Source organism: Perca flavescens, chromosome 7 (genome assembly GCF_004354835.1).
Source record: "Perca flavescens isolate YP-PL-M2 chromosome 7, PFLA_1.0, whole genome shotgun sequence".
Taxonomy (NCBI): Eukaryota; Metazoa; Chordata; class Actinopteri; order Perciformes; family Percidae; genus Perca; species Perca flavescens.
In genome coordinates, this window is record NC_041337.1 from 30618677 (window position 1) to 30634117 (window position 15441).

At 39.1% G+C, this 15441-nt stretch overlaps 2 protein-coding genes across 4 annotated transcripts in view; both read right to left on the reverse strand.

Moving 5' to 3' along the window:
* Positions 1-539: 539 nt before the first annotated feature.
* cav4b (caveolin 4b) lies at positions 540-3666 on the reverse strand. The gene is made up of 4 exons (XM_028583710.1): positions 3422-3666; positions 2614-2849; positions 2088-2275; positions 540-945 (listed from the first exon to the last, which is right to left on the reverse strand). Exons 2-4 carry the CDS (start codon positions 2842-2844, stop codon positions 762-764), a joined length of 603 nt encoding a protein of 200 aa, XP_028439511.1. The 5' UTR covers positions 2845-2849; positions 3422-3666; the 3' UTR covers positions 540-761.
* A 3441-nt stretch (positions 3667-7107) lies between these two features.
* Positions 7108-15441, reverse strand: part of arhgap4b (Rho GTPase activating protein 4b) — a 40600-nt gene continuing 32266 nt past the window's right edge. For 2 of the 3 annotated variants that reach the window (XM_028583461.1, XM_028583460.1), the window contains exons 19-24: positions 14148-14203; positions 13717-13888; positions 12582-12673; positions 12257-12365; positions 10772-10874; positions 7108-9018 (exon numbers count right to left, since the gene is read on the reverse strand). In XM_028583461.1, the coding sequence (XP_028439262.1) occupies positions 8800-9018; positions 10772-10874; positions 12257-12365; positions 12582-12673; positions 13717-13888; positions 14148-14203 (751 nt within the window). In that variant the 3' untranslated portion in view covers positions 7108-8799. Of the gene's footprint in view, positions 9019-10771; positions 10876-12256; positions 12366-12581; positions 12674-13716; positions 13889-14147; positions 14204-15441 lie in introns of all 3 variants that reach the window. The other variant, XM_028583462.1, reaches the window with a different exon arrangement.

Genomic DNA, 15441 nt, shown 5'->3' on the forward strand with positions numbered 1-15441 from the left:
TAAAAAGAAGAAAATATATTTGATTTATTTAAATCACAAATGCAATATGTAACGGGAAAAAATCCATATAATGTATCAGTGTTGCAGCCATAAAAAATGGTTGCAACTAACTATTATTTCCGTCAATGATTATTGATTAATCAATTAGTTAGCCTAATCTTGTTTTTTTTTTACAATTAAAAGATGTATGGTGGTCTATAAAATGTTTGAAAATGATGAAAAACACAGCTTTGTCAGACATCATTTTTTAAAGAAACGTAACCCTCAAACCTGAGAAGCTGGAAACTGCAAAAATATGAAATGTTTTGCTTGATTAATGAATAAATCAGTAAAGATTAACCCGAATTGTACATTATTGATTCATTTTCTACTGATTGAGTAAAAAAATCATTCTTAGTATTGATTGATTGATTAGGTCAACTTTATTTCTGACTGATCTGTTTGTGCGAATAACTTTAAAATCCATTTACTTAGTCCATTTGTAAAACAAAACAAATATGCTCAAGGGTTTTCTGACATTTATTTTATTGATAGCTTGATACAATTTTTAAATAACTACAATAATAATATGTTGTGTATGAATTGGCTTTACATGTAGAAAACATATCAAATAGCATTAACATACAATGTTGCAGAACCATGCCAATTAAAAAAAACAAAAATACATCAAATTTAAATGAAGTTATCTAACTCTCTCTCTCTCTCTCCCTCCCTCGCTCACTCACTCACTCACTCACTCACTCACTTGTTATGTCTCACATTCATACAGTCTCTTTGTCTTTCATTTGGTGCCAGTCCTTGTTCGACAGTGAAATGGCGATTTGACTGCAGCAGAGAGCAAGAGACGTACAGAAGGGAGAGATAAAAGTATTCACAGTACACATACACAAGGAGCGCAGGCATGGAAGGAAGGTGTTGCTCAGCTGTACGCAAGGCACCACAAACCTATAGGAAAGGGGGGAAATAATTTCAATGATTGTGTCTAAAAACTTTCTCTCTGACTAGTTAGGGAGTAGAGAACTTGTGTAGCATTGAGCGTTGAGTGTGTGTGAGCACTAATATAGCAGGTTTATATCTTTTTGCACTTTTCTAGTGCAGTGTGAGTTCAAAACATGCCTGTTTGGAACAGGCCGATTCCTTGGCCTCCTGTATGCTTGTTTTTTTTTTCCAGACCCATTGTACCCTGAAATTACTTCCAGAAGGACTCCAAATCACCTAATATGCAACCCAGCTGTATACCACTGACACAATGTGTACTTCTACTTTAGAGAAAAACATTGTACTACTACATTTATCTGACAGCGAAATGGTACTGGTTACTTTGCAGATTCAAATTTTACTCACAAAAAAAATCACAATTAAAATATGATGCATTATTATTCATTCAATTATCCAGCATTATATTAAAGTTACAATGTTCACCCTAAATACCCTAAGTACATTGTTCTGATAATGTATGAGGGGTGGAAGTAACACAAATAAATTGATAAAAGTGGAGGTGATGAAATGTATTTGAATTGAAAAATAGAGTGAAAAATTATCAAGTGATTTGATTCATTTAAAGCAGATTTCATTAATAGGATAGGGTGGTTATTTTAAGTCAATATTCAGTACATTGTGCTGGATGATGTATGAGGTTGAAGTAACAAAAAAATAATAAAAAAAATACTGAAGTGAAAAAATTACATGTGAATTGAAAAAAAGAGTGATAAATGCCATCATGTCATTGTAACTGGAATAGCTTTGGGTTTAAACATGTTGGATTATAAAGATGTCACATGCAATGCTAGGATTTTCTGACATTTTATTGTCTAAACGATAACAAAGTTTTGGACATATTAATTGATAATGAATAATTCATTGATTGCAGCCGTTCTCATAACCTGTAACTGTAAAATTAGGATTCACAAGCCAAAAAACATCGGGAACCACTTGTTTAGAGCAAATGTGCTATTATAGTAAATCTTCTGCATTTACTGTGTTTGATAAATGAGTGAGGATGTGACTGTCTCAGACACTAATACACATATATATATGTACAGTATATATATATATATATATATATATATATATATATATATACATACCAGACATGTAGACAGGCAAGAATGGCCAGGGAAATACCACACAGAAGAGCCAAGGGCACAGCAAGCAGCAAGGAGAGGCAGCGGTACGTCCAGATACGTGCCCTCTCGAAACCAACAACACTGTAAAACCACACTTGTTCAATGCTACGAGGTGTGGCGGGCTCTGCCAGAACGTCACTGACCTCCACCTACAGACAAGGAACAAGAGAGTGGGTGGTAGAAGTCAAATCAATTTATTCATAAAGCAAATAAAATGAAATAAAACTGTCCTCTCCCCAAAAAACGACTCCATTGTTTGCATAAGTAAATCATGTGCTCAGTTTTTAGGGGAAACATAGCAATGAAAAGAAATGTTATATTTTCTAAAGTGACTCAAGTGGAAGCATAGATAATCAAAATAAATGAGGGCCTAAAATGGAACCTTGGGGTACTCCACATGGGATAGCAGCAGAAGAGGATGACTAATTATTATATTATATATTAAACCACCTGTAGAATAATATAGAGGGGAAAAGGGAACGTGAACCTTGAGGTGCTGGTTGATGCCATAAGGGTCCCTGTTGACAGGACAGGTGGGCGTAGGTGTAGCAGGGGCTGTGGGAGGGATCGGAGGTTTGGGCACTGGAGTTGCGGCTTTGGATGCAAACTCTGGAGGAGGAGGAGGCGTGTTTATTTGTTCTTCTCCTCCACTGTCCGCATCACTGTCATCATCATCAATCTTACACTCCACCAAACAGTCGTCGCTGACCATCATCATCCTCACTGAAGAAAGAGGCACATGCTTGTTTTCACATGCGTAAAGAAAGATGGCCACACAGAAAATTACATAAAAAAACATATGCGGATACCTGCAGTAGCCCTGTTCTGATCTTGTCTGACATTAACATACACACATTTATACTGTAAACCATTGCGTGCCGCACACACAAATACACTCCTGCAGCAAATGACAGGCATGTAGTGTGTAACAGCGAGCTGAGCACTGGCACTACCACCTGTTCTTTAGCCCCCAAAAAAGAAGCCACACCAAAATCTGTAAATAGCAGCTGGTCATTTTAAAATGACATTTTTTTAAATGAATCATGCAGTAAAGCAAAATTGTCAATTTTATCTTCAGATTTGATTAGAAGTATTAACAGTTTATTAAAAGACTTTTAATCTTTAAAAGACTTTTAATCAACTTGCATGAATCAGATATGATACACAATATACATAAAACAGGTGCTTTGAGGTGAAGAGCTGTAGTTGTAACTCATATCCTTGTTGAGAAATCATTGCAGCAGATCCACAACAGGGACAGCTACAGTAGAAACGATGAATCGTGTCTGACTTACCTTAAAGTTCTATCTTAATCCTATATCAGTGACAGAGTCCCTTGCAGGGAGACAAGGCAGGGGAGCCCTGTAGAGAGTGCTAATCTGAAATGTCAATGAGATCACTTCAACCGCTTAATCACAATGTCCCTCAGAGCTGAGTTGGCTTATGAGAACTCATAGAGAGGCACACACACACGCGCGCACACACAGACAGACCCAGTGTTTGACACCACTTTAGCAGAAGTGCTAAAGTGGTACAGTGCCTTTTATTCCTTGTGTGTGTGTGTGTGTTAAATGTGGCTGTGGGAAGGAGTTATTTTAGGAAGGGGAGCGGATGGGTCTAAAAGATCACGTTACAGCACTTGGGTGCCGTCGTAACAAGAAATTAAAACAATCAAAGACACACCAACAATACAGCCAACCAGTGTTAATTCAGAGTCTGAATGGATACATTTTACAAAGCGATGAATCAGAATACAGAAGTGGCAGATCTAGAAATGTTTATATCGGGTGGCAGAAGGTTTTGGCAGGGTGGCATGGGAGGGTGGTGGCTGGGGATCCCCGAATGAAAATACATACTGCAGCTAAATGACAACAGAAAATAACCTGTTTTTTTTTTTTTACTGAGATAGATATGGTAAGTCACTGTACTGGACTTTATATAAACTTACAATGAGGTCCTGCTGGATTTGTTCTCTGCATAGTTTCTGTCCCTCTTCGATTCTGTCTCATCTTTCTCACTCAGCTCTTCATCCCTCACTCTAGTTTTTCTCCATCTCCCTCCTCTCTTTCTCTCATTTCATAAACCTCTTGCCTCTGTTTGTTTTATATGTTTTATATGTCTTTTTATGTTATCCGGCCTGTCACTTCCTCTCTTTTATAATACCATTTCTCTTATCATCTCTTCATCCTGCATGTCTTCAACATTTGAAGCTTGAAATATCTATATTCCCTTAATTTTCATTTTCTATAAGGCCAATCTAGCTACTTCTTTTTGTGTGTGTGCTAATGCTGAATACTGACTTACTGCACAACAGTCAATATGTGAAATAATCTACTGGTTGAAACTTGTGTTTTATATTGTTTGTTGTTAATGAGCTACCATCAAAACAACAAATCAGTAGCCTAAGTACTATTTAGATCATGGCAAGATATTCCCAGTCTGAAGATGCAGGCTGTTTGTGTTTGTCCGTTTGTGTGACCGTATGTTTAGATCTAACAAGTGGATGTTGGAGGAAGGCCACTTCTAAGTTTGTTTATTTTCTAATCACTTCTTTTTCCAAACCTCCATAATTGATCTTCTAGTAAGTGCCAGAAGATCAATTATGTTTTAAGGTGAATAAACCGTCAACATTCCCCAAACCAGAGGTTCCCAGCGTTTTTTTGGCTTATGACTCTTAAAAACAAATGTCTACTCGTGACTGCTTGGCCTTGTCCCATCTCGCATTGCATGTCGCTGAGTTGCGAGCAGTTATTAGCCAGACCAAAAGATGATGATTTTCCCTTTTTAGATTGTTCAATTTGGAGAGTTTTTAGAAGTATGAAGAGGAGAAAATGTTTAAGTTTTTCGTAAATAAAAGAAGCAAAGATTAGAGGAGAGAAAAGTAAGACAAAATGAATAAGACAAAATAGCTTATTTTCAAATGTGTTAATCATCTTAAGACCCCTCAGATTTAGACCCAGAGGGCATGAACATCTACCCAGGAAATGCAGAATTCTCGCGAGAGCACAATTTGAATTTGCTCAGCGAGTCACTCTGGCATTTAGTAAGGCCGGTTACACACTGGCTGCTTACATTACATTTATATCTGCATTTATATCAAAACCTAGAGACATTTAAACATCAACATGTCATTTATAAATATTTATTCGTGTCTAAACGACATATAAACATCTTTTCCTATTCTATTTTGCCTGGAAATGCTTCCAACACGCTTGTGTGTCGCGCCTGAGACGCGTGTGTCACGCAGGCAGTGTGTAAGCTCTGACCTGTTAACACGGCAGCCGAAATATAAACGGACACGCCACGCAGGTGACACGCTCGCGCGACGCATCCAGTGTGTAACCGGCCTAATGATGCTCATTAACTATGCCCTTGTAGCCGAGCTGCACCAATCACATCGATGTATCTGATATAGGCGGGCCAGAGGCGAGCTAAACAGATGACGACAGCACTGCAAGATCAAAGTCCTTAATAAACATTGCAAGATGGTTACGGATGAACACAAGTTGTTAAAAACGGCTTCGGACGCTACAGTGAACGAGTTAGACCTGGCTTTTTATCTAAAGAAGGAACAGAAGACGGCGCTCGAATCATTCCTTTGCAAGAAGGACGTTTTTGCCGACCAGTTACGGCAAGAGTTTAATCTACCAGTTAGCTCCGCTGGTAGCTAATGGTGCGTTCTTCTTTTCCACCGAAGTCGATTTACGAGTTGTTTTGCGGAGTTACGAACCGGAAGTTGCAAAAAGAACGCCACCGAGGTCGTATATGCGACTCGTTAAGTCGTCTGAACTCAGAGGACCCCAAGTTCACTTTCAAAGATGGCTACGTCGTTTACACGTAGTTAACATTGTGGTTTTCTACAATTTTAAGCACTTTTGTCTTTGTTGTAACCAAATGAAGAAGTGGTACACATAGCACTGTATACTGCCACCTATAGGCATGTCGCTACAGTCTTATTAGGAGTTAAATACCGCCTGATTAGTTATTTTGTAGCTTGTGCAGCTGAAATTGGCTAGAGACGCTCGGTTGCTATAAGACAACAATGGCTTTAAGCCGAGTCTTGAGCAGAAAGCAGAGCAGTAGTCTAACGTTAACATTAATCAAAACGTAATTTTCATGTATCAAACTGTGAAATATATTTGTGCAATATGTCAATAACTGGGTGAATAGAATCCTAAATGTTACTAAAAATGTTACAAAAATCCATCTTTTCTCCGACTAGTAGTATTGTGTGACAAAAAGAACACAACAACCCGCGGTTATTCGTTTTTCGACATGGATGTGACGTCACACTCGAGCTACTAGTCGCGATTACAAGACAAAATGAACGCAGCATAAGCGTATGGGTACGCTCTGGATACATCACCCCATGTATCGTTGTGATTGGTCGTAGTGTCATCCAATTACGTGCAGTGAGATTTTCAAATGCATGCCCCTCGTGTTGGGCCATTTTCATTACTCATTGCCAGACCCTTAATCTTTTGGATTTGGGTCTGGATTTCCAGGCTATTAAACATCACCAGTTCGAACATGATAATTCAACAACGGACACAGTGATTACTGAATATTGCAATATGTTACAATTAGGGTAAGGGTTTGGGGGGGAGCCCCTTATTAGGTGTAACAGCTACCCCCACATGGCCCCCTGTAGATCTTCCCCTAGAATACAGTCGTATATATTACATACAGGTATGTGTGTACGTGTATATACATGTATGTATGTGTATGTGTATATACATGTATGTATGTGTATGTGTATATACATGTATGTATGTGTATGTCTATATATTTGTATTATGTATTTGTTCGAAGGATTTGTATATGCAACGGGAAGATGTTTGTTGAATAAGTGAATTTGTGGTGTCTTGTAATCCCATGTGGGATGGGCCAAGATGTTTGGCATGACACAGAAATAAAATATAACTAACTAACTAACTAACTAACTATATGCAGTTTAAATACACTGACAACCCCTTAGTCATTCATCACTTTATCAACTTTATTGAATTATTTTTTTTTTACCACACATATAATTGGACACAGTAACTTTAGTGACATCATCAAACAGTGATCCAGAATAACAGGGTGTTTTAATCATAGAGGCAGAATCAATTAAAAAAGGATTCTACTTATATGTTTATAATACTGAAACACGACAGAGGGGAGCCACTGTGTATAAAGTCAAAGTAAATGTACACCTCACTGCAATAATCCTCAAAACAAGGGGACCTGTGGATGGTGCTAGATAAAGTCAGAGGGGGATGAATGAGACAAGAGTTTTCGATCTCGGCTCCAAAATGTTGCTGTTGAATTCACAGTTTAAACCAAAGGAAGTCACTGAATCCTCTTTAATATGGGGGCCGCTTTTTGGCTCTTGAGGCTAGGGCACAGTTTCCAGTTGAAGAATAAGTCAACCAAAGCCCTGAGTGAGAAACTCTAACTTAGCCCGGCTCTAACTCTGCGAAAGCCCTGAGTTTTGGCCTGCGTATCAGACCATGTATCACATATGAAGGGGAATGTTTTTTCCGTCTTTTTGTGTGTGTGTGTGTGTGTGTGTTTGCGTGCATGCGTGCTTGCTTGCTTACGCTGCATGCTGCTATAGAGTACTGTCCCCACTGATTACAGTTTTCCCAGCTAACATCTACGGGGCCCCAAAATGTTCAATATTAAATAATTAAATAAATAAATAACTGGGAAATAAATATTCACACGAATGAATTGTGTGACATACAGTTTACAAATAAAACAATCATTTGTGAAATAAAGATTAAGAAATGATTAAATACCTGTTTATTATTATGAAATGTCATTTCATCACAACTAGGCTAATGAAACAACATCAGAGTAGAGCTTTTTAGGACTATTTTTTATTTCAAAAAGCCCTTTTTCGAATGTCTATTTGTATTTCATAATGGCAGCTTTCCCAAAAACACTTGTATGTCATGTGTCTTAATAATGCCACTTTTCATGACAGTGAGTAATATATATGTAATTGAATTGTTAATGTTATTATAGTAATTCATGTTGAAAAAAACATTTCAAAATAATGTGTTGACTTCTAAGAATTGCCTAAATGTTTTCACAAAATGTTTTACACAGTTTATTCACATGCTTGTTTATTTCATAATGTCTTATTAAATATTGAACACTTTGGGGTTCCATAAACACCTTCCTAGATCACATGACTTTCTTAAATATAATATGCAGAGTTCAAACCTATCAAATCTCTTTAAGTGAAATACTTGTGAAGAGCAAAAGATGTGAAGGCACTCAGGCCGCGGATCAGTTTTCTTTCATTTGAAATGAAGCAAACATTAAAAGAGTGAGCTGATCTTAGACCTGCCACTGGGGGGCAGCTTAAGTATTTTGTTGTTGTTTTAAGTATCATGGCAACCACTTTAACAAGTCCGTCTGGTGATGTCACATCCCTCATTCCCCAGAAAATTACAAACTCCTGGTGAACAAAAACAGACCGGAACATAAAAAAGACCAAAAACCAGCTGGAAAACAGACACACTGGACGCACAGTAACACGGCACCGAGACTAGTGGCACTATGAGATGGCAGAGACGCAAATATTATACATGTGTCAAAAAAAATAAATCTTCACCAAATGCATCATGGGCATCAGCATAATCTTCATCGTTCATCCCCACTCATCCTCTCCTCCCACTTAGTCCACCGGTCTGAAAAGGGCCCGTCCTCTGAGGCTGAATCCTACTTTTTTGGCAGTGGGGGCAGCTTGAGGCAGAGAGGAAGAGGAGGTGGAGGAGGAGGAAGAGGGAGCAGGGGCGGCAGGGGCAGCAGGGGCGGCGAGGGTGGATGGCGGCACGGCCGGCTGGCGAGACAGGAGCTCCTTGAAGACCGAGTTCATCTGACGGCTGATCATGTCCTGAGAGAGCAAGAAGAGGAGGAGGAGAAGCAAACAGCAAAGGGAAAAAAATGACATGCATGATAATGTAATCTCAGTGATGCTGATAACACCTCCCACTGAACAGGGAACCTGTGACCAGTGAGAACTTGCTTGATCAACTGCAGAAGATGCATCATGGATGATGTTCATCCAGAAGGAACGATGGGACTGAAATCAGGTGACTGTGGCCAGATTATTTATGTCATTTCCCATTAATGTTCTTTCTTGCACAAAGACAGGCATTATCACATATAAAATACTCTCTGGGGAACATGATAGCCATTAATATGTAAACCTGGCCTGGTGTTTAAAATATGTTCTGGAATCAATGCATTGATTTGAAGCTAAAAAAGGTTAAAGTGCTCATATTATGCTTTTTGGCTTTTTCCCCTTTCCTTTATTGTGTTATATATCTTTTTTGTACATGTTATAGGTTTACAAAGTGAAAAAGCCCAAAGTCCACCCCAAAGGGACTTACCATCTCCAACAGAAAACACTGTTCACAAACAAACAGCTCTATTGTAGTCCAGCATTTTCTTCTGTGACAAACATGCGTCACTTTGTAACACACGTTATAATGCTCGCCTAGCTGCTAGCGTGGCACGCCCTCATACTCTGCTTCTGACTGGCTAGTAGTCCTTACCTAGCTACTGCGTATTTGCGACTCCCAACAAAGATGGAACAGAAGTGAGATGCCTCACTCTGTAGCTAAAACAGAGAGCTCAACACACAGGGTGAAAAGAGGAGCTACAGGAATGTGCAGTACAACAAAAATATAGTGTTTTTTGAAAATGAAACCACATAAACCTATTCTGGTACAACCTCTAAATACAATTATGAACCTGAAAATGAGCATAATATATAATACAATCGCTTTGGCTCAATTGTCACAACAGTTTCAAAATCAAAGAAAGAGAGAAATGTTCAAATTGGGGATTAATGTTATGCGCTTTCCAGCATCACAATACTGTTTTACTATTACTGTGACACTCACTCCATTTTGCATGATCAAACTAAAAAAAGTATCCCAGGTATGACGCGTTGTGGTTGAAACAGAACAGAAAACAGCAAACTGATGCATGATTATAACTTCTCATTAACAAAATTGTTTTGCGAAATGATAGACTAATGGCCAGAGCCACGAGACATCCCGAAAAATCCAACAACTCTACAGTCTTGGCAATTCCTCAAACCTATTTTAAATATTTATTCAAATGCATATGAATTTCTCTCGCACTCCATGTTTATGTAGCAACACATATACATGTGGGAGAGAAGGGAGATTTGTGCAGACGCAAGGTCTATATTTTTGTGGTCACTGCGTAAATGTTCTGTATAACACTGCTATCAGTGGAAAACTGATGAGTGCATGTTTCATTCATAGAGAAAAAGAAAAATTCAGTACAAGAAGTCTGATTATAACGATTTCCTTTCAAGGAAGTGTATCAAAGGTGTCTTATCTCTAAGCTTTGACACCAAAACACTGCAGGATGTAATTTCATTAGTGGCAGCATGCTTAACCAGAACAAAATTTTCTCTGAATTCAATAGAGTTATCTAGTCAGTAATTCAGTCAGATTCCAATCTGCTTTTTAGAACAGAGCCTCACATGTGTTACTAGCATCCTTTGGCATCAAAAACATTACAGAATTTGGTTGAGTCTACTGAATTCCAAGTAAGTAGGGAGACATCATTTACAGTTTCATTTACAGAGTCCAGGATGAACTACCAACCTTGTCGACTGCTGGTCTGTCTGCCTGACCGAACGGAAGTCTGTCTGCGGATCTGAAGCTGCCCTGTCTCACAGTGTCCAAAGTGTGTCTTCGCTCCTGAGACCTAGAAGACAAAAGGTAAAACTGGTAACGTAACAGGGAGGGGAGTAAAGATGGAAATCTCCTAAAGCTTAGTTTCATATAAATGCACGGATAATTTCTTGTTTTGTCGTTAGTGAAAAACAATATTGACCTTGTAGTTGAAAAAGGAGCCTCATATAATAATGACATTTCCTCCTCTGAAGTCCGTTCATTCGCATTCGGAGATCGACACTTTTTGACTGACAAGATGGCGGCGACCGGAAAAACCAACAGCTAAAGTGAGTCGTTCAAAACCTTTCTTTTTAGTAAACTCTGTGTACACAAACAATGTTCTCAATGCCGAGCCCCTGGTGATACTTCGAGCAAAGTTTCATGTGGTTTTGAGCCTTCTTAGTGTTTTAAAAATAGCGATTTTGATGTGATCATAGTAGTGCCCCTAGCTCTCCCATTCAAAAGGCCATTTGACCAAAAACGAAGATACAGTAAATCTTAAAAGTGATGTTTCCGTCCTAATTATGCTTTTAAACGAAAGTTTGACTCGGGTACATTCACAAAAAGACCCTAGGTTGCATTTTGGTGAGAGTTACGCTTTAACATTCAACCTCAGTTATCCGAATAAAGTGGACAACTCTAAGTACAGGTGTGAATGCACCCAAGACGCATTGTTGACGCATTGAGATCTGATCTCTCCGACTACATTCGAGGTGGTTTGGGCCGCATATGACCACATTCTTTTAGCATGTGTACGCAAACGTGTCCTGGTTGACATCGAAGTGCCACCTACTCAACGAAGCGTTTTTGTTGTGATGCTGATATTTGCACATAGAGCAGGAAAGTGAGAATCACAAGAATTAGCCTTAATTTGCCAATGAATGTAATATTCACTTCTTTTGCTCTGTTTTGGTCTCCACTAACTCTTGAGGGAAAAATCTGGCTCTTTAGCTGCTAAATGTTCCACAGTGTTAACCAGCTAGTTGCTAACTGTCTGTGTGCTTTTTGGTGCTGGGCAGGTAGCATACAGTGGGTTTATCAATGAAAACGATGCTGCTAAAACAACTACGCGCAGCACTGCAGAGTTAGCTGATAATTGTCTATGGGTTTACCAATACAAGCAACCCCTTTGAGTACACGTAGTGATATGATCCATTGGTTGTGATCCAATGTTAATGGTTATTTATTTATTTATTTCCCCTTATGCTGAATGTTTCTAAGTGAATAATATAGGTATATCCCCAATATCTCTCTGTATAATATATATATATATATATATATATATATATATATATATATATCATATCGGATATATCCCTATATATTATAGACCAAATACCTCTATCTGTATTTTCATGTTATACAATACGTGCATACAGCATGCATTGTGTCCGAGGTGTGTGTCAGTCTTACACTGGCAGGTGTCGTGTGGCGGGAGAGGTTGGCTGCTTTCGATTGGGGCTACCCTCACTTCCCCTCTGTCTCCCAGGCAACGAAGCACTATCGCTGTTCACCCGCATCCTGTCGAGACGTACACAGAAACGTTGTAACTTTGTGTCGTGTGCATTCATGTGCGAGTTTGTTCATGTGTGTGACTGTGTGCAATAATGTGAGTATTTCTGTCTGTGTGTGTGTATTTTGCTGTCTACATCTATTGTGTGTGCTGGGTTGAATGCATTCATATATTGCAGTGTGCATCCAAGTATGTGTGTGTGTGTGTGTGTGTGTGTGTATATACGAGTTGTGTTCTCCGTCTGTGGATCTTCTGCCGTCAGGTTTCCAGTGCTGCCTCCTCCTCCTCCTCCTTCCTCTCTTTTCCCTCGCTCTGATCTTTAAATATAGGATGAGAAGGTTGAGTGACAAAATAATTGTAGGAGGGAGCAGTAGCAGTAGTGACAAGAAACTCTAGCCTGCCTATGGTCCCACAGTGGCTAGAAATGGTGATAGGTGTAAACCGAGCCCTGGGTATCCTGCTCTGCCTTTGAGAAAATGAAAGCTCAGATGGGAAAGAGACTTCAGATACAGTATTAGGGGACCACTAAGGTCTATATAAAAGCATCCAAAGAGCACCATGTCATGGGACTTTTAATATATTTTTGAGATGAGGTAAAAATCTAAAGTGGGTGGACAAAATAATGAAAACGCCTTACAATACATTACATTACAATGCAACGGCTCTACAAAAACACAATGTTTGTGAAACTTGTGATATTCGATTTTTGTTGAGCGTGTGTCGATGTTAATTTAAATGTACGGCATATTTCGAGGCTGTGGCTTTTAGCAGCGTTATATTGTAATTGTTTAGTTATCCACCCATTGTTTATATAACCTGCACTTTGTCTGTACAACTTCTGTAATTACTATGAACAGGGTTAACTGTGGATTGGTTTAGGCCAAACACCTACACACACAAGTACAGAATACAAAACTGAGGTTGAAATACTTATTCATGATTTGTGTCTAAACCAGTAGTGGTTGAAAAACCTTTTCTAACCTAATCTGTGGGACGTGTTCAGTGTGATTTGTCTTTTTTCAAGGCACCTGACCCCCCCATACACAAACGCACACACAAACACCCACACACACATACACACACACACACACACTTTTTTGGGGCTGTCTCTGGGTCTGCTGAGGGCTGAGATGCCAAGTTATTCCTTTAATGTAAATTGTGCGCTGTTACCAAACTGCGCCTTAAAAATAATACAGAAAAATACAGCATTATTTTAGCCTTCACTTAAATGAAATGTACAGTCTCAAACTGAGATGGATGCCTCCGAGATCCATTTCAAAATCCACTTCTGTCTTGACAATGGTTCTGGATATGGCCGCAGTGGTTGGCTGAATGGTTCTGAAGTAGAAATGTCACTCACCCTTCCAACATGCTGATGTACTTGTGAGGGATGAGACCCTTAACCCCGCCCGCTTCGCCTCTCCACCAATCACAGGAGGCCTTGCTGTAAACGATGAGAAGCTCTCCCTGCTTGAAGGACAGCTCTGCTGGGGATCTCGCCACGTAGTCAAACATGGCCACTGCCTCCCACTCTGTACACACATGCACGGCTACAATCAACTCAGGCACATTATTAATCTCAACTAATTCATGCATGCTTATGCACCATAATCAAATCCAAAAATATCTTATGTAAACATGGTTTGTGATACATTCATGTGAAGTAGGCTTTACCTATTTAGGCTATGGCTAATCCAGACTCTGGTGTGTGTGTGTGTGTGTGTGTGTGTGTGTGTGTGTGTGTGTGTGTGTGTGTACTGTACTGTACTGTACTGTAGTGTATGTACTCACCGTCCTCACTGGGCAGTGGCTCAGTCTCTCCGTCACCCTCCTCTGTGATTGGTTCACTGCAGACAAGCAAAAAAAATGAGAGTCAGTGATGCACAGTTCCTCTTCTGTTTGTCACACAGACCAAATGTCATACCACATTACTCACTTCTGTTATGTAATTTTACACAATACAGTACTTCATACTGGGTTCACAAGCGACCCCTAAAACCTCAAAAGGACTGATAATGCTCTGTCAAATGTCAAAAAGTGTATTATATAAATGGTCATGAAGAAAACAGACAGACTTAGCGAATTAGCCAAGAGCTGATTTTGGGGTGTTAGAGGTTTCCATGGACACTGTTGATAGGCTGGAGGCTAGTGTTCAATTTTAGTGAGCAATCAGCTTAATAGTATTAAGCAGTTTTTACACAAAGAGTGTCTGTTTAATGCCTTTGGCATGGCATTCAATTCTGTTTCGAGAGGATCAGCCACGAAAAAAGGGGCTAAGGGGGAAGCTGCTCTACGTACAGTACTTGGAACTCGAATAGAGTCTTAAACTCTAACACGACCAACAAATCTCTGGGGCAATGCAATGCTGTTGCCCTGTCGTTTATTTTACGAGAGGGCAGAAATAAGTGTTAAATTATGTTAAAACATGAATGATGGTAGCCAGTTTTAGCACGTATTCAAGTTGGAATAATTCAACAATTCAACCAGATTTGACTAAATACATCAAGACTAGGGCTGCAACTAAAGATTATTTTAATAGTCGATTAATCTGTTGATTATTTTCTTAATTAATCGATTAGTTGTTTGATCTATAAAAATGTCAAAACATGGTGAAAAATGTGGATCAGTGTTTCCCAAAGCCTAAGATGACGTCCTCAAATGTCTCGTTTTATCCAAAACTCAAAGATATTCAGTTTACTGTCACAGAGGAGAGGAAAATATTCACATTTAAGAAGCTGGAATCAGAGAAACTTTATTTGTTTTGATAAAAATATGACTCAAACCGATTAATTGATTATCAAAATAGTTGGCGATTAATTTAATAGTTGACAACTAATCGATTCATCGTTGCACCTCTATCGAGACCATCTTCCTACCGAGCTTCAACACTGACAAAATAATGTAAAAGAGTATCAAGAGAGTCTAAATATAACTAAAACAAGGATGGCACTCGGAGAGCGCAGACCTCCGCCAGGGCCAATGGTGCATTCGCATGCTCCTCAGATCCCATTTCCCGAGTTGGGAAGTCGTTCTTCTGACTTCGGTGTGTTCATGAGCTTAAAGACGTAATATGGAAACAACATGG

Excerpts from the sequence above, each read along its gene's own strand:
- cav4b (XM_028583710.1), bottom strand. The coding sequence starts at position 2,844 with ATGATGATGGTCAGCGACGACTGTTTGGTGGAGTGTAAGATTGATGAT. Across the intron at positions 2,276-2,613 it reads GCATCAACCAGCACCTCAAG|GTGGAGGTCAGTGACGTTCT; the intron begins GTTCACGTTCCC and ends CCTTGTCTGTAG. Across the intron at positions 946-2,087 it reads CTTGCCTGTCTACATGTCTG|GTTTGTGGTGCCTTGCGTAC; the intron begins GTATGTATATAT and ends CCTTTCCTATAG.